Source organism: Cariama cristata, unplaced genomic scaffold (genome assembly GCF_000690535.1).
Source record: "Cariama cristata isolate BGI_N322 unplaced genomic scaffold, ASM69053v1 scaffold6823, whole genome shotgun sequence".
In the NCBI taxonomy this organism is placed as follows: domain Eukaryota; kingdom Metazoa; phylum Chordata; class Aves; order Cariamiformes; family Cariamidae; genus Cariama; species Cariama cristata.
Window position 1 is genome coordinate 1 of NW_009607705.1, and position 17,757 is coordinate 17,757.

General features: G+C 44.0%; 2 protein-coding genes across 2 annotated transcripts in view; one reads left to right on the forward strand and one right to left on the reverse strand.

The window, feature by feature from the left end:
* The first annotated feature begins 6,047 nt into the window (after window positions 1–6,047).
* N4BP2L1 (NEDD4 binding protein 2-like 1) lies at window positions 6,048–12,290 on the forward strand. The gene is made up of 6 exons (XM_009696831.1): window positions 6,048–6,092; window positions 6,765–6,886; window positions 7,703–7,827; window positions 8,671–8,758; window positions 9,946–10,023; window positions 12,062–12,290. The coding sequence occupies exons 1-6, from the start codon at window positions 6,048–6,050 to the stop codon at window positions 12,288–12,290; spliced, it is 687 nt and encodes a 228-aa protein (XP_009695133.1).
* A 2,345-nt stretch (window positions 12,291–14,635) lies between these two features.
* Window positions 14,636–17,757, reverse strand: part of BRCA2 (breast cancer 2, early onset) — a 40,112-nt gene continuing 36,990 nt past the window's right edge. Inside the window, exons 24-26 of the mRNA XM_009696830.1 lie at window positions 17,433–17,689; window positions 16,569–16,721; window positions 14,636–15,274 (exon numbers count right to left, since the gene is read on the reverse strand). Of these exons, the coding sequence (XP_009695132.1) occupies window positions 14,636–15,274; window positions 16,569–16,721; window positions 17,433–17,689 (1,049 nt within the window). The remainder of the gene's footprint in view (window positions 15,275–16,568; window positions 16,722–17,432; window positions 17,690–17,757) is intronic.

Here is a 17,757-nt window from a genome sequence, read left to right on the forward strand (position 1 = left end):
TCTTCCAACCATCATGATTCTGTGATTCTGTGAAGCACTGCAAGAAGGCTGGGGCAGCGGCTCGGAGCTGGATTTTCACCTCAGAGGGAAGTGGGAGCCTCGTAGGAACCTTGAGTAAGCCCTGCTGTTGGGAAACCTCCTCTGGCTTCAGAGACGGCACAGAGCTTTATTGCCTCGGCTACCTGTGCCTGCGTTATGGATATAACAGTGCCTGTGTTCGGGATATACTGCCTGTAGGGCTGCGTGTGCTGTTCCGAGTGAGCCGTACCCGAAGGGATGTTTCTAGTAAGATGGACTAATCACCTACACCAAGGTAGTGGTTGTTGTTGTTTCTCCTCTAAAAGGCACCAGACTGGTGGGGTTTTTTTGTGGTTAGTCACAAACACGGTAAAGCACTTCCTCTCTCTGACTGTGAAAACTGGCAACAACTCTGACTTCTGTTCTCATGATGTCCTGCACTCCTGGTCAGAGCTGTAGGGGTGTATAACATGGGCAGAGGAGACCGTTCTGCTCTCTGACAGCTCCAAAACTGATTAAAAATAGGTGGGAAAAACCCAGAGGGAAGTGCTGGGAGGCTGCACCGCTGTCGGCGTGACGCCGCGTCACCATAATCTGGTGTCACGAAAATCTCAGTCTGGTATCTCACGACTCCCCGTGCCACACGCTCTCCATCAAAAGAGGAACATTCGCTGTCTTCTTACTCTGCTCGGGTGAGGAACCCGTGCTGGGATCACAGGCTGCCGTAGCAAGGGCTCTGCTGTGAAAGGTGACGGCGTGAAGCCGTGGGAAACCCTGGATTCATCTCCCGTTTCCTCCTCTCCCTACGGTCCTTCCTCTCACACCGTGCCTGCTGCCTCACGGGACTTCTGCAAGGCCAGGTTCTTGCAAGTGCTGCATTTTTCCTGATACCCAAAATACGTGTCTCTCCCTAAAGAGGTTGTGGAAGTCCAGGCCCTTCTCCTTCAGAGGGGTTTGGGGCTTCTCGTAGTGCAGTAAGAACGTAATAATTCGGGGCTGTATTCTCAGGCAATGCGAATAACTGACTCACCTATTTTTTTTTAGGTCAAAACATAAGATTAATTATTAATGGCAGATTTACAAAATCAGTTGTAAGTATTGTCCTAGTCCTCTGTGAGATGAACGTTTGAGGAACTTACTTGTTTCTAGCCCCTGTCAATTGTATCATTGCATTTAGCCGGTCAGCAGTACACGGATCAAAGGGCAGCTATAAAAACGGCATTTCGTACCTCTCCATTAACTGTCTAGATTATGAAAGGACTGTGCCAAGAAAATCCTGAGATTTGCTGTTCCCACATTGTGTACTTTTGGTGTTGGTAAACGCAGTGTGCTAAGCAAAGCGACATTTGCAGAAAATTCCTGTAGCAAACCTCAGTGCAAGATCCTACTGGAGGAGGAAGGTGATTATTTATTTGCAGAAGCCCTTGATAAGCTCCTTTTACCCAGCCAAATTTATTCTCTCAGATTTTATTCACCCACACGATCACAGCTAAATACTTGTAGGTGCCAAGACGCATGTGCACAGGTGGTCGGCCTGAAATCAGAGAGGACAAGGACCTTCAGCCGTCCCATCCTCACTTTCTCTTCTGGGTTCTTGAGGGTGACAGGGTGGGTTTTGGTCAGGTCTGCTATGCCGTCTCACAGCCAACAGCTTCTATGCTGCCACCTTTTTGCTTCCAAATTTTGCTTGGTGCTCCATGAATCTTAGGCAAGGTTTTTTTTCCCGTGATATTTATTTTCCCAGTTTGGGTGTCTCTTCAGCTGCAGCCTCTCTCCCTTTTGGAGCGAGGGGCGGAGGGAAGGGGTGTATGGGCTGGGGTGACCTGCCGGCTGTCCTCCTGCTCTCTGAGCGCGGGTCTTCCAGCGACAAGTGATCTGTGCTGGGCCTTTGCTGAGTGCTGGCCTTGGGGGGGTATAAACAGCACCTTCTCACAGTTTTATTGCTGTTGACGATGTTCTTGGTTGTCGGTGCGTACCACTGTGTTAGCCTTTGCTCCGTTGTTTCTTCTGGTGCTTTCACACGCCCCTCCATTCATTCGTTCTTTGTATCAGCCAGTATATCAACTTGTACATCTTTACAGTGCTCAGAAGTATCACGAACCGTGAACGTTATCACCGGTGATATCGCAACCCAGTGATAGCTCCAGCAGAAAGGCTCCTTTTTAGTTTGTCACACAGTCCTATGAGCCACCTTGGATCCATGACTCGTTTCCCTGACCTTTCAGTGTCACCCAGCACAGTTTGGACACAGCTTTGTCAGATTTAGTTATGGCAGCTTCATTAAAATGATTTCCCCGTCCCGGTTGCTCCCCCAGCGCAGAGCAGCATGCCGTTGGTATGGATCGGTTCAGGTCTGGTTTTTGGGTTCTGGTACAGACGGCGAAGGATCCACCTGTGATATATTGAACAGTCAAGGCAGAACGAGGAGCTGGTCTGCTCACCCCCAAGCCCCAAACCTTTCCAGTTGCTTCACTGTTAAGGATACGCTTCCCTGAACCACGTATGTGAGGTCACCTTCACCGTCCCCCTCTAACCGATCACCGTACGTCACCACCAGCAGAAACGCGTAGGAGAGGGGCGGCAGCTGGGAGTTGCGTCTCCAATAGCCTTCGTCAGGCGTGGGTACCGCGCTCCTCCTCAACGTGTTCCCCTCGACTTCACGGTACAGGTTTCGTGATCAGACCAAGGCGACTACTAAGAAAACAGTTAGCTGAGGTGCAGTAGGTATAGCTTCCAAAAACGCCTCCAAAAAGCTGCATGCAAGCCCGTTCCTGCTTCCCCAGCAGACTGTATTGCACAGGAGCTGGGTTTCCAGCTCTTTTACAACATATCGCTGCGATGCACAGCTCAAGTGACACGTAACGCTTATTTAGCAGTTCTGCTCGAGCACTAGGCTGGGCATGATCAAACATGTTATTTTTCAGCCGCTGGCGTTGATTTATCACTTGGAATGAGGTCATTCTGGTACTCCCTTATGAAGCACAGCGGGAGCAATCTTCCAGAACAGAAGGGGAAAAAATGCATTGGCACTGGGGCAGCACTGCTTGGCCTAATCTGGGTCTTCTCCACTTCTCTTGGCTGCTTTTGCCCAGTTCATCCCAGCACCTCCCGCCCCAGACCAGCCCCGCCGCTGTTACCGGCACCCAGAGAGTTGCAGCTCTGCCAGGGCTGATGGACTTCAGCTCTGCAGCTCCTGCTTCCCGGCAGCAACGCGGTGTAAACCTTTGGAGAAAATGGCTTCAGGTGATCCTCCTGGATGTGTTTATCAAACATGACACACAGCCCGTTGCGCTTTACAAAATACAGCCGCTGTGCTAAGCGTGGCAGGGGGGACACAAGTTCACGTACGTGCTCTGCCAACAGCCCGGCTGTCAGCTGGCAGCGTCCCACTGGGGCAAAGTCTTCGGGGAACCAGAAGTTGTTAAAACACAGCAGACGGCTGATAGGGCTGGGCACGTGCTCCAGATCTCATCGTTCTGCTTTCGACTGAAACGAGAGGCTTTTAGATGCCACGGGAACGCTTTCCATTAGGAAAAGTGACCAGAGCCGGTGGTTGCACGTGGTGTCAGTACACACGTGTTCTGATCTCCATTACGTGGGGGTCAGTACACACGTGTTCTGATCTCCGCTACGTGGGCGTCAGTACACACGTGTTCTGATCTCCATTACGTGGGGGTCAGTACACACGTGTTCTGATCTCCGTTACGTGGGAAGCACGCTTGAGAATTTACTGGCTCTGAGATCTGCCCGACATACCATTTTGTTGCCTTCTGAGCACTGAAAATATTCCTTCCAATGCGCTTACCTGGCTCAAATCAGAAATTAATTTATTTTCAAATTTTCTGACGGAAAAAGATTGACAGTCTATGGAATACAGTGAAGGATTTTTTTGTTAATCTCCAATGATATTACTAGTGATCATGGAGACTTTTCCCAAGTACTCCAATGCATCCAGGTAGTTGAAATCCTGAATAATTATTTTTGGTCTATATATACAGGCAAAATCTGAAATGATTGTTTGAAAGCACCAAAGATGCTCTTTAGAAAAAAGGGGACTTAAAGATGGTATAAATCAGGGGAAGAGATCTCCGGATCAGTAACACAGAGGACTCTCAAAGCAGGTGGCTGTTCACTGAGGCAGTTGTTAGAAAGCTGCTGTGGTCAGACAGAAGCACAGCTGTATTTTCCACAGGAAGATTCTCCTTTTCTAATCGCAGCAGCCATCACAAATCTGAGCAGGGTGAGAGAGCAGGTGAGCGTGGACCAAGGCCAGCCAAGAGCCCACGTCGTTCAGAAGCATCCTTGCTACCCGGGCTGCCGGTGGGGTTGGCGTAGGTGGACAGGGCCGCTGGTGCCTCCGCACACCTTCGGGCTTCCAGGGGCTTTGTCGGTTCCCAGGCCTTGCTGGTAGATCCATGAAGTTTGCGGCTGTCGGGTCAAAGCGGAACAGCAGAAGCATCTGAAAGCTTTTATTTTTTTTTACCCCCCAACTATATCAGCCAATCTAATGAGATACGGTACCTGGTGTGGAAATCTGCGTCGCCTTGCGGAAGGGGGAAAAAGTGGTCGGGGTGATTTATTGCAAGCAGAGGAAACATCTCGCTTTCTCTTCTTACTTTCTTATCCTTTGTATTTTCCAAGACAGCAGCAAACTTTTCTTTAGCAGGATATAAAGCATACCGTATTTTGTATCTACTGCAAGACGGAGAGCTGTAACAGTCTGCGATTAAATGTCCCAAGTAGGCAAAGGAATCCTGAACCTTTGACAGAGCGATAGGGATTGTCACAATGCAGCCCTTCCAGTTCAGTGGCTTTTTTAAAAAATGCAAACAGAGCTCATATCGACCCTTTGATCTTGCAAAGAGATTTAATTTTTCTTTTCCTCCTTAGTGTGCTTTACACTCGCTGATCTAACTGGTAATTTTCTTTTTACAGTGCTGCTCAAAATGTATTAATTAGTAACAGCAGTCACAAGTCCTCCGTTTTGCATAGCCGGTGTATATTTTGCTAAAATATAGGCGTTTTTGTTGCGTACAGCGACGAGGAGCCTGATGCGATTATGTAAAACCTTTCTTCTAAACCAACTTGTGGTCCTGTGTAGATCGTAGAAGGCTTATTTCTCAAGGAACAAACCAACGAGGTTTGGGTGCCCCTTGGAATCATAAGGGACAGAAGGAACAGGATTTTTGTCAGCTTCGTGGGCAATAGGGGATGACAGAAAATGGTCATAAACTTTAGTGTCGGTTTGGTTGGTTTAGAACGGTAAAAGTTAAAACCAGCAAAATAGAAGGTAAAACACCTTTTTCCCATTTAGTGTTTTCTTGTGTTGCTGTTACCAGCAGTTTGTTTGGTATGACCACAGCAAATGTGACAGCAATTCATAATTCTTAGACCTTTTGTGCCATATTTTTCCTCCTTTGAAGCACAAGTTTTATCTACTTTAAGTACCCGTGATATGAGGAGACTAGACCGAGTTTACAGATAATCACGTATTATTTAGATTGCTTAAGGGTTAATATCAAAGCTCTCACACAAATGTGCATATATGTGTTACAAATTTAGTAAGGTATATGCTAAGAAAATAATTTTAAAAATTTGCACTGGTTCAGAACATTTTTAAAAGAAACACTGAGCAAGAAAAAAAGATTCTTGAGATCTTTTATTAATGTGTACAATTTTATGTGCCTATTAGTAGCTAAAGGGCCGCCACGTATTTTAGCACAGTCAATTTTTTAGAGAAGAGATGGCGATGCAGATGGGTAAAGCAGTGGGAACGGTGAGGTGCTGCATTATAGCGAGAACTGAATATATCAGTTTATCAGCACGGGAGTAACCAGATAAGCATTAGGTGATCCCATGTTTTCCATGATAAGAATTCTTTGCCTGGGACCAAAACTAAAGCAAAAAGAATGTGACGGTTTGCTAACAGTTTGCAACATGATTTTTGTTAAATCGGTTTGCCCAGCAGTAATTATGTGAATGAAACATCTTTCTGGAGCTAGAAGATAACGACTTGTCGGTGGTAAATGATGGGTAACAGTGGCTACAGCCCCGTCCTGGCCAGTCGGTCAGCGGTGAGTCTCGGCTCTCTGGGGTGGTTGCTCCCACAAAATAATACGAATCACTCGGCAGATGGTAGAAGTTACAGCGGAGGCGGAACAAAGTCAGAAGGTGACCTTTGTTCAGCTAAAAGCAACGTGTGATCCTAGGGAAGAATTGCTGCCAGCAGGCAGATGAGGGTAAAATTGGTAAGTAAATGGTTAGGGCAGAGCTAGAGGTGACGGAAAGAAGCCCTTTGTGTCCGCACGGCTGTTTTTTTGCCGATAACCTAGAGGCACCTTTTCCCTTGCTCTTGCTCAATTAGATAAGACATTGAGAAACAGTTGTTTTGCAGCTTATGGGGATGGAAGAGAAGCGTTTTATCGGGGAAGCTGAAATGAGTGCCAGGGACTGGAGACCACGTGTGGTGTAAGATAGCAGGGCAGCAGCATTCGTATCTGAGAGCCACAGGGTCTCTCGATTGGCCTTACTTTTTCTTTTTCCAGCGACATTTTGGGCCTTAGGGAGACAGAAAGCAGTGAGGTGATGCCGTGGGCTCTCCCTGACTTCTTGCAGAGACTCCCCCGACACTCCCTCGATTGAAATAAGTAGACAATTCTGTCTATGGACACAAGAAGTCTGGATTACACACAAATGGGAACACAAGTCTGCATTAAGATTTTATTTTTTTTTTAATGCTCTCTAAGGACCGGCAGAGGAATGCTTCCTATGTAAACCACCACATAAGCCAGGACTTCCACCTCCGAGGGCCAGTCAGCGTCTGCGAGGCAGGTGGTCAGCCTGCGGCAGGACCCCCCATCCCCGCTCCGTGGGTCTGAACGAGCATCGCTGGGGGACGCGCGCAGCGTGAAGAGAAGGGGGATTTGCCCTGGGCCACTGACCACAGGGGACCGCCTTGATGGATCTTGGAGCTCTCCATCTAGGCCATTCAGATTGGTTTATAAAACACGTTTTAAAAGCTGAAAATAAAGAAAAATGACTCAACTCTACAAGAGGAGGTTTAAGTAAATCAAGGACAAGTGAAAAGCAGAAAGAACCATAAAATTGCAATAAATAATAAGAAATATTGACAAATCACTCGGATATTTGCAAATTAAAACCAAAGTGCTATGTGCTTTGTAGCCAAAAACAAACGAAAAAAGGAACAAGACAAACTGATGGTAATATAGACCGTCTTTACTAAATGACAAATCATTCCTCCTGGTTATCTTCAAAAATCTCTCTGTAGCAAAACTCCCACGGTCAAATTCTCTTTTGAGAGCAACAATGGGATTAGCAGGTTGGTTTGGTTTTTTTTGGTATTTACAATCATACCTTCTCAGATACAGAGAAAACTGAATATATTGATATGATTAAAGACTCGTACGTTGGTAGGGCAGTGTAGATTTCTCTGGTGAATTAAAGAAACCAAGGCCATGCCGTTCAGCTCCGATCCTTTCCTCCTATGTGTCCACCTCCCAGTTACATTACTTTCAGAGCCTTAAAGCTGGGATTTTTCAAATGAAGCACTGTGCATATTTGCAGAGCATTCATACGGCTCTTGATTTAGTGGTCTCTATTGAAGGCACGCGTGAGCATATACTAATCCTTCTTTCATCTCTTTTTTTTTTCCCTTTTTTTCCAGACAACTGAAACGTGCCTATCCCAGTGCTGTAGTTCTTAGTACTGATGACTTCTTTATCGAAAATGGTGTATACCTGTTTGAGCCTGACTTGCTAGAGGATGCACACAAATGGAACCAAAAGAGAGGTGACTGAACGCGATCCAGGGGTTTCGCAGAATAGTTTTGCTTTTCAGGCTGTCTTTAAACTTAGCCCTCAAAATAAAATTGAGTGGCGTCATACGCTGCAGTTCATGGGGCACTGGTTAAAAAAAATACATTTACCACTTCTGATTTTATTTCTTATGTCTTGGAGCAATTTATAAATGAAAAAATGTTGGTGATTGATGGATGTTATTTTAGAAAAGTGAACCAGTGACTGGTAGGTAGCGCTGCTGAAGCGTGGTAAGAGGAGGTAGCATGCAGATACCAGCCCAGCAGCTGCTCCCCACGGCCGTACGCACCGCATCCTTCAGCCTGGCACCTCTTGGGTGTCTGCCCTGACCTGGAAGCGGGGAGGTAGAGGGGGGAGTCAGGGATAGCCAGGAGGAAAACTTGCAAACCTAATTATGCATTTGAGAATGAAACAACCGAGGCCTCTACTTCAGAGAGAAAAATGGGATGTGCTTTTGTGGCTGCGCTCTGAACTAGCAATGGCAAGCATACTTTGAGATCACGTAACAGGGCTCTTTTGCAAATAACAGTCATTTTTAGCTGTTGTAAAGAGCTGGGGCTGCGATACCACTCAGCATGGTCTATGAGAGCGTCAGATCTTACTCCTGAGCGGAGCCAGTGGCTGCATCACCTCCTCCAGGTGAGCGCCTGCTGGGCACCGACCTCTGCGTCCCTTCGGGTGGTAGCTACAAACCCGAGTCTGGTGGGGAACCAAGCGTGCTAGCCATGGGCAAAGAAAGGATGCTTTGGGGCTAGTTAGACCTGGCTCAGTCTGTTATTTAATACATTTTAGCTTTACTGAATGTGTTACATTACAGCACACAAAGCAATGAAGAATGGGAAAAGCCCGGTTATTATTGATAATACCAACATCCATGCTTGGGAAATGAAGCCGTATGTGATGATAAAAAAACTCCGATTTATTGCTTTTATATGCTCAGTTACGACGTTTACAAGATGATCTGACTGAAATGGTTCTTAGTATGGCTAAAGAGAATTATTTCCATTTTCCCTTAGTTCTCTAATTATAGTCAAGAATTGATATTGTGAGGAAGTCGGGGAAGAAGTGCCAGTGTAATTGTTTTATCTAGTCAGCTGTATAACTAACTCAGTGAAGGCAAAAGTAAAAGGATTCACAGCCTTTGACCTTGCCCTGTTACTTCTTGGTGATCAGGATGTCATCCCCTTCCCCAGCAGTGACATAAATTGAATGGTTCCCAAACTATTTGTTGACCAACGTATCAAGATACAATTTTAGTTTATGACTTCTGAAAAATACACCAGAGTCTTCGAAGACGCACTGGTATTTTGTCAGGCGTTCTGGCAGAGATGGCAGTATTTTTAGTACAGTTCCATAATGTGGCCTGTCTGCTAACATTACACTCGTGCTTCTGTTCTGGCATTATGTTCTTGTCGGTTAAGAAATTTGGGCCTAAGTAAGTATTGCGTGTAGAGGAGGACAGAAGAGGTGGGAATTAATAGCGGTGCCGGGACGTGTCACTCCAGCGGCAGTTGTGAATGCTGGGGGGTGACTGGGACGCACGTGAGAGAGCACAGCCAAGAGGCGGGCAAGGTGGAAAAAAGGTCAACAGATTTCCCTGCTTCTTTTCCCCCAAATGAAAACAAAAGCAGTCAATAATTGTATTAAATAGATACACATGGGTATTTGTGTGTGTATGTATATATACAGGTAGACACACAAATATGTTGCTTTACCTTGAAAAAACCTGAAGCCAGTAGCCTCAGTGGCTGGCAGTAGCATGACTGATAGATGTTGCCCTCCCGCTCCCAGAAGCTCCAGACTGGCATGGCCAACCTGCGGCTCTTGAACCATCGGTGACTTCCAGAGAGTTCAAGTGCCAGGATGCCATTGCCAGGGGGGACGGGCCAGGGGGCAGGTTTTGCTGGGAGACCCAAATCCTTTGATGTAGAAGGAAATGACCGAGCTGGGAGTCAGAGCAGCCCCTTGATGGGAGTCACCGTTATCTTCCTCTTTCTGGCTCCTGCTACATATAATACATCTCTTAGCCAGATAAAATTTCAGGGGGTCTGGAAGATTGGCCATACAGCTAAAACTTCTGTGTCCTTCTTCAGGCACGTGAAAATAGATATGAAGTTATATTCCAAGAACCAGATACACCCTGGAAGTTCAATGTTCAAGAACTGACAAGGTACAGCTTTTTCTCTTTGATATAGCAGCCAGCTTCTCATTTTACTGATGTGCTCTGAGAAAGGTCAGCCTTCTTCCTCTTCATAAAAAGTAACCTAGCAAATGATAGCAGAAGGACTGTCGTGGAAAACGTCTGTTACCCAGTACCTGCTCTGTAGGGAATTCAACCCTGAAAGAGCCTGACCCTGCTGAAGTGAGTCAGGCAGTAGAAAAAGCACCACCACCACCACCCCCCAAAGTGTGTATTTATACTGCAAGCTTCTTGGGGCAGGGACCCTGATTTTCATTCTGTTTTGAGCACAAGAACACATCTAAGCGCTACAGACAATATTTAGACTTCTGTTCTTAAAAAAAAAAAATCTAACCATGACAAATACTGTCTTGCTGTAGCACGGTGGGATGCTACAATAAGTGTGGTCAAGAAACAAAGTTCTAGATCATCTTTCTAAAGATCTTCACACGCACACACAAAAGGGATACAATGAATGTCTCAACGCTGCAGAATGTGGTAGGATACAGAGGCCAACAAATACGGCTCTAAGTGTGTTAGTTTGGCTAGTGGCTGCAGGGTTAATGGTTATATCCCTAAAAAAAAATTCATGCAGGCTATTTCCTAGCCTTTAACCAACCTGACGTAAAATATGTTACAGTAAATAGTGCACTCCCACCTACTAGATCCAGAAGTTAATGACATGTTAACTTCCTTGTTACTGCAAGAAAACAGGGCACGGGTACTTTATTCTGATTGATTTCTTTGTTTTGTACCAGCTAGGAACTCGGCGCTGTTCCTTTTGTGTGTGACAGACAAACGGGAGAGGGCTGTGGTCCAGGGTGAGGCGCGGGAGATGGCAGATGGCAGCCGACGGCTTGGGGCTGAAGGCAGGCGAGGACACGGGCAGCCTTAGCAGCCAGCTGCAAACCGCAGCTCTTGCTTCCCCAGCACCAGCTGGGAGCCACTTGCAGGGCATCACTGCAGGGGCTGATTTTGCTGGTGATCATCCCTTAGCTGAAACAAGCTGGCTTTTTACAGCAGCACTGTAAAGCTAATTCAAATACACTCAGTTTGGAGCAGCTCTTTGGCACATGGTGCACGGACAGCTGACGGTTGCTTCCGCGCTGGTTCCACCTTGGGACTTTACCGGCAATGTGCTGGTTGCCAGTCCCAGGCGTGGGCTGCACGCATGTTAGGGCACTGGCTGCTGGAGGACGTCGTGTCCCCTTCGCACGTGGGATGCTGCAGCTGACAGCCTGCTGCATTACTCTCACCTTAATTTCACCAGCGAAAAAACCATGTTGAGTGATGCAGGATTTGCACAAGACAAGACTTTGAAAATACAGATGCAGGACAAACTTACATTCTAGATCACAACTTGTGCCTTATAGAGCTAAACGGCTAAACCAAAGATACTCAGCGTTTGCAGACTCACACGCAGATTCTTTGGAGAAACAATTCCCACTAACATGGCAGGAGACTGCGGCAGTTCCTGGTCTATCCAGAAAGCCCTGCATGTTTGAGCATCCTGTTCCCCTCCCTCTCAAACTTGTCCTTTACTGATCTGCCCTGGAGCCTGAGCCACATCGGGTATGATTTTTTTCCCCGCTTGTGCTCAGGCAAAGCACCAACATGTTTTTGACCTCTATACTGGTTGATCAGAAGTCAGTGTCTGGGCTACCTGCAGCCCTTGTCTGCATTTCTCCAGATGTACAAAAGCCCACCCTAAAGCTAACAAGGTGTTAGCTCTAAAACTCGGCAATACTCGTATAAAATAATACACAGGTCTTCTACATAGCTCTTTCATTTCAAAGCATTTGTCTAACTTCCTAGAGCCACAAAAATACTTGCGTTATGTTTTTCAGCAGTCACACAATTTTTAAGAAGTAGGTGGAAGTGAACAATTTGGCAAAAAAGGACTAGAAGCAGATCAGCGGGGACGTGAACCATTATCCTGAACAGATCAGGAGCCTTAGCAAGCTTAAGATAACCTCCAGTACATGGGCAGCTAAATACTTGTGGTTTTTTGTTAATGTTGACTCTACAGAAGAAATACTCATCACGTCCCTCGGCAAAAGATACAACGGATGAAAGAACAATATGAGCACAACGTTACCTTCCACAGCGTTCTTCAGTCTGAAGAACCAAGCAGGGATGAGAGAAGCTCCAGCGGACCAAACACAGCGTACGGCATGGGTGCCCATTTCAGCCCCCCTCCAGCCTTCTCAAACCGAAGACCTCACGTGGCACGTACAAACAACATGCCATTTAACTGAAGAAGTGGATTCCTCAGTGTGTTTTAATTGTCAGGGTATAAAAGTCTCTGTTTTACTTTTTTTTTTTTCCAAAACTGTATTTTATTCTTGTATTTTTCTACGACGTTTCTAAATGACTTTTATTTCTTACAAATCTTTAAATGTTACTGGACTACGATCTCACAGCTCCACAGGACCAGTCTAAGAGCACTGTCTCCAGTACAAACTGTACTCTCTCTCATCCCTCTTCCTCCATGAAAATCCATCCAAGCTTACGGTGAAACTTACTGGCAGTGCCACGTGCTTTTTTGTGGGGGTGGTTTTTTTTTTTTTTTCCTGCATCACGCTCTGTCACTAATAGATAACAATAAATATTCCTAAATTCTTTCTTTCTTACAGGCCTTGTGGCCAATTCCTTCTCCACGCAGTTGTCATTTCTTCCCGGTTTAATACTTTATATACCTGGCTATATAACCTTTTGTATCTTCCTGCTCCATCTTGCCTATACTGCAACTTTAAGAGCGGCAAAGGGAATGGTGGAAAAGGTAGCTCTAACAGATCGGAGCCAGATTTGATGCTGTTCCCCATCTGCACCCCTGCTGTCTGCTGGTCTTACCTCAGTTCTGTCGCAGCCAAACAGCTTCTCCAGCCGGGAGGTGAAACACTTTAACACACCAAACTGAGCCCTTTATCTCGCCAAGACATAGGAGTTCAACTGATCCTGACTTCAGTCCGTACACAGAGGCTCCTAAAAGGAAACATTCGTGTTAGGCTAGTGCTTGTTAACTTCCACATAGGAACAGGGCTGCAGGAGCAGCTCGGAATAGCTGAAGCACAAGGCTACCAAATACCCCACCTAACTCAGAGGTACAAAATAATGACTTAAGGAGAACAAAAATGGTCTTGTAAGGGGTGAAATCAACTCCTTGCGCCACTAAGTGCCGAGAAGCCACTGAGTGATGGATGAGTGAGAAAAGAAGCTATCCCTGCAGTAGTTTTATCCATATTGTTAAATTCTGCTGATTATGTTCTCATCAAGAAGCCTCATGAAACAATTTTATAACTCAGCATTTGTGATGGCGATTTTTTTTAAGTAGGTGTGGAGTATTAGGCAGCGCTTGTAGAACAAGACAGTAGTAAGTTATTTTGGAGTAGGCAATGAAGACAGCTGACATTAGACATTAAGAAATATGGGTATAGCTGCTATTCATCTAGCAATTTAGCAGAGAAGCATAAGAGGTATAAAGAACTATGCTGTTTCTGGGCAAAAGCCAAGCTGTCTTCTGGACACCGTAGATGTATGGGATGAATTGCATTTTCTACTCCAGCTGCGTTTAAAGAAGTAGTATCATCATTGTAAATAATGGTGAACTAGGGGGCCTAGGAAACCTGGTTCTGCAGTATTCCACAAAGGTTTACAGAACTATCAGCAAGCTTGTGTCAGCCCGTTACAGTTCTCCAGTCCTCCTACGATGTCAGCACCGGCGCCAAGGGAATGGCACAGGACCCCTGAAAGGTTGCCAAGTGGGAGCTGGTGGTCCTGGTTCCGAAACATCCTCCCTCCTTTTGACTCATGCGTGGAGGGAAGCAGCAGGGCAAGGGGCAGCCTGAAAACAAACTAACTAAAACCTGGAGTTGGCAGCCGGTCTAGCAGTAGAGAAACTCCAGTTCTGAGAAGCTTCACCTGTTGAAATGAGAGCAAAGTAATGAATTCAAGTACAAACTCACTTGATCTCATGATGAAATCAAAGAAAGATCTGATGATCTTTCATGATGCTGTGGCCTCAAGTGCTTCTTTAAGAAGGAGTAGCTTCAAAACACTGACCAAGGATCCATCATTAATACCTTTGTATGATATTTTGCTATGAATCAAATAATCATAGGTGTTCTCTAAACCTCTTTTAGGCCTGTATGGAAAGTCTGAGGGGAAAAGTACATGAACTGTGCCAGAATTACAAAGCAATATTTCAAAATTAAAGTGTTATGGTTGGTAGCAATAAACTTAAGAGAATTGTTTATTCTGTGCCACTTCTGACAGCCAAACAACTATCCTAATACTGCAGAGGGTAACAGAACTCATTGCTTTAGACTGAAACAAAGATCTTGCTGTAATTTAAGAATACATCAGAATCAAAGCAATGGCTTATAAAATGTCATCAAACCTTCAGCCACACTGATGCTATTGTACGATACATGTTTGTGTGAGAAATGTCTAATTACTCAACTCCAAATTATTTTGCAGATGAAATGTCATTTCATGAGTCTGTCTTTTTGCAATACAGCTTTATTAAACACAATCAGGATTTAACGTACAAAGTGTAAAAATAATTTGAATTTGAAATATATACAATACTGTACATGTGCATTTAGTAGCATTTTTGGGGTTTCTGTCTTTGTAGCATTCTGCGGGCTGGTAACGAGTCCTCAGGTTCCTTTGTGTCCTTCTGAAGAGCCTCAGCTACTTCAGAACTACGTTTTGATGAGTTGTTTGCTTCCCCAGTAGACCTGGAATTATTTTTGCGTGACAGATCATCAGATGAATTAGTAGCTATTGTATTGCTGGTTTTATTTACATTATCAATCTTCTTTTCTTCTGGTAAATTATTCATGAGTGCTTGTGTATTAATCATTGCAAGTTCTTCATCAGCAACCAGGTCATTCTCAGGAAGACGGACAGTTTCCCTCAGTTTTCTACAGGGGGTGACGTGACCAATATTCTGATTTGTTTCTTTTGATGACTTGCTACGCTGTAAACCCAAACTTCGTGGAGGCTGAAATGCTTTTTTTAAAGATGGAGAAATTATTGAACACATTGGTGTCAGTGGTGGAGGGGCAGCTATGCAACTGAGGAAGTCCATTGCTTTCCTCTTTTTGCTGTTTCTGGGATGGTCTTCATGAATTGTAGCAGGCGAAGGTGTTTTTGCCGACCCTTGTGTCACAAGTTTCATATTCGGTGTGCTAGTTGACAAGGGGCTTGGATGCTTTACTTCAATTTTAGAAGAGATCTAGTTAAAAAGAGAGAAGTTTTATCTTGAATAGAATGTCCTTTTTCATTAGCTTCCTCAATTACTTCCACAAAACGGGGAAAAAAAAATTATACAAATGTCGTCATTCATGTCCAACTTCTCTTTAGTTTGATATTTTCTGATGGTGACTAATATTATTCTTTCAAGTATACATGCTTGATAAAATCACTGTTTACATGTATATTAAGACAGCACATTTACATTCTGTTTCTGAGATCTAAGCTAAATGTATGGGAATTTTTCTATGCCAGATGGTAAGGAATCAAAACATTCGAAAAGGAGTTAAGTCTTCTACTGCACTGGATATATCCTCAACAGGTTGTTGAATAGGGAAAAATGAGGAAAAAAATTTGAAGAAAAAAGGGGTAGAACATAGACCAAAAAAACTTGAATACGCACAAGATAGACACTGCACAGCCAATCATTCAAACACATGCTTGAAAATACCTTTAATGTCTCCTTTGTTTTAACTTGGTTAATATATTTAATAAACAGATATAAACTAAACCTTCAGAATTAAATATTGGCACTCTCTCTGAAACGGAAAAGGATGCCTTATAAGCTTAAATTTAGCCCCCAGTAATTGAGAGCACATCAAGGTGTTTCCACCTCCCTCGCAACTAGGGACAGGAAAAATTTTTGTTCTGACTGCGCTCAGTACTCCGTGTCAGGAACAATTTGCCACTGGCAGCCTTCATGGGAAACTTGAGTACTACTTAACTCAATTTTTGTCAAGACTGCTGTAAAATGTAGACATTTACTAGGTGATACCTCTTCCCTTTTAAGTCCTGGAAATAGTGAACACTATCTAGGAAAAGAAGATCAGAAGGTAAATTCTCTAAACAAAGGTAGGAACTGCAGAATGCCATGAAAGAAAAATTTTACAGATCAAGATTTTTCCTTCCAGTGACATCCATGTCAGATAATCTTCACAGTGGGGTGAAGGAAGTGATAAATTATCTGTAGGGAAAGGATGATTCATTTTACTCATATAAAATTCAGAATATTTAAAATATGCTGTGCAAACACAGGCCACAAGGGGAGGTTTTCATGTACTGCCTGGAGGAGGAATAGTCTCACAGTTCCTCCTGGGGAATAATCCTAAACCCGCACACAAAGCAAGCTTCTAATCAGCTTGCATTTCCCTAAAGAGAATGTATGGAGTGAACAGAGAAGCCAGACCATTCACCACAGCTATCAGTATAAAACTTGCTTATATCCTTACTGTATGGTACTGTCACTATAAACATACTATTAATTACCAGAAGCTTACCAAACTTTTATCCTCTGCATAAAGACCTGAGTTGCAGGAAGGAGAGGGGCATTCCAAGTCACGTCTTTTAGTTAAACTGGGTGTAAGCGAGAGATTTCTTCGTAGCAAATTCATCAATTTACTTTCTGCATCAGAGCAAAAGGCGGCCACATTCTAGAAAGCAGAACAGTTCACAGTGCAGAATAGTTGTTTTTCAAATTGTGTAAGTACTATATGCTCACAAAGAAAGTATTTAGGACTTGGTTTTCTCATCAGAATCCCACTAAAAGTTTATTATATCAAACCAACAACTTGGAAGACTGCTGCATTTGGAGGGAAATATCATACCTTCCTCTTAGTGTTAACAAGAAAAAAAAAATCCTTTTGTACTTAAACTTATTTTTCAGTAAAAAGTGAGAATGCGCAACCAAGACACGCTATTTAGCACAGGTAAAAAAACTGAAATAATAACTAAATAAATAAATAAATGAAATCAACAATCCAATACTGAGTATGTTCAGCTGAGCAAGACAGTAAGTTTTAACTTTTAAAAGGCTAGAGCCAAACTGGCCATGACAGATTCCCTATTGACAGGTACAATATTTTTTGCTAGGCAGAGAAGATTCTGTGGTGCATCCTAAAGACAGTGTTGCCTGAGCCAAATTTAAAAAAAATCAAAATCAAAAGACATTCAATAGGTGGTACGTAGAGTCCTCCAGGAAAAGTGCATTAACACCTTACTCCATCTCCCAGAAAACCCCCTCACATTCAACATTACGTGCATTACTTGTTTTAAATCTTTATTAGTACTAATGGACTTTTCAGTGAAGGATATAACACAGCAGTAACTAAAATAATCATTAAACTAAAAATCTACAGATTTACCTCTATCGTACTTCTCAGTTCATTAACCTTCTCTTGAAGATATTTTTCCTTTGGACTGGCTGAGAATACAGAAAGATCTCCAGCCAACAGCACTGGAATTTCTGATCTGAATTCAGATTGCCACTGAAGGTTGCTTGCAGAAATGAACGAACAGCAAACAACTATATCTTCAATAGCAAAGTGTCTGAGATCTGCCCGGATCTTTACTGCCACTAAATTACAGCTTTCATCAGATAAGTACACCATAGTAGTGAAACCTAAAAGCAAGAGAAAAGTCTGAATTAAACCTTTAAATCTTTAAGTAAAGGTTGATTACTGCAATTTG

Bases quoted from the DNA above. Each gene is read 5' to 3' on its own strand.
- N4BP2L1 (XM_009696831.1), top strand. From the start codon at position 6,048: ATGGGTAACAGTGGCTACAGCCCCGTCCTGGCCAGTCGGTCAGCG. The intron at 6,093-6,764 runs GTGAGTCTCGGC...ATGCTCTCTAAG, and splicing joins TCCTGGCCAGTCGGTCAGCG to GACCGGCAGAGGAATGCTTC. The intron at 7,828-8,670 runs GTGACTGAACGC...GTTACATTACAG, and splicing joins CAAATGGAACCAAAAGAGAG to CACACAAAGCAATGAAGAAT.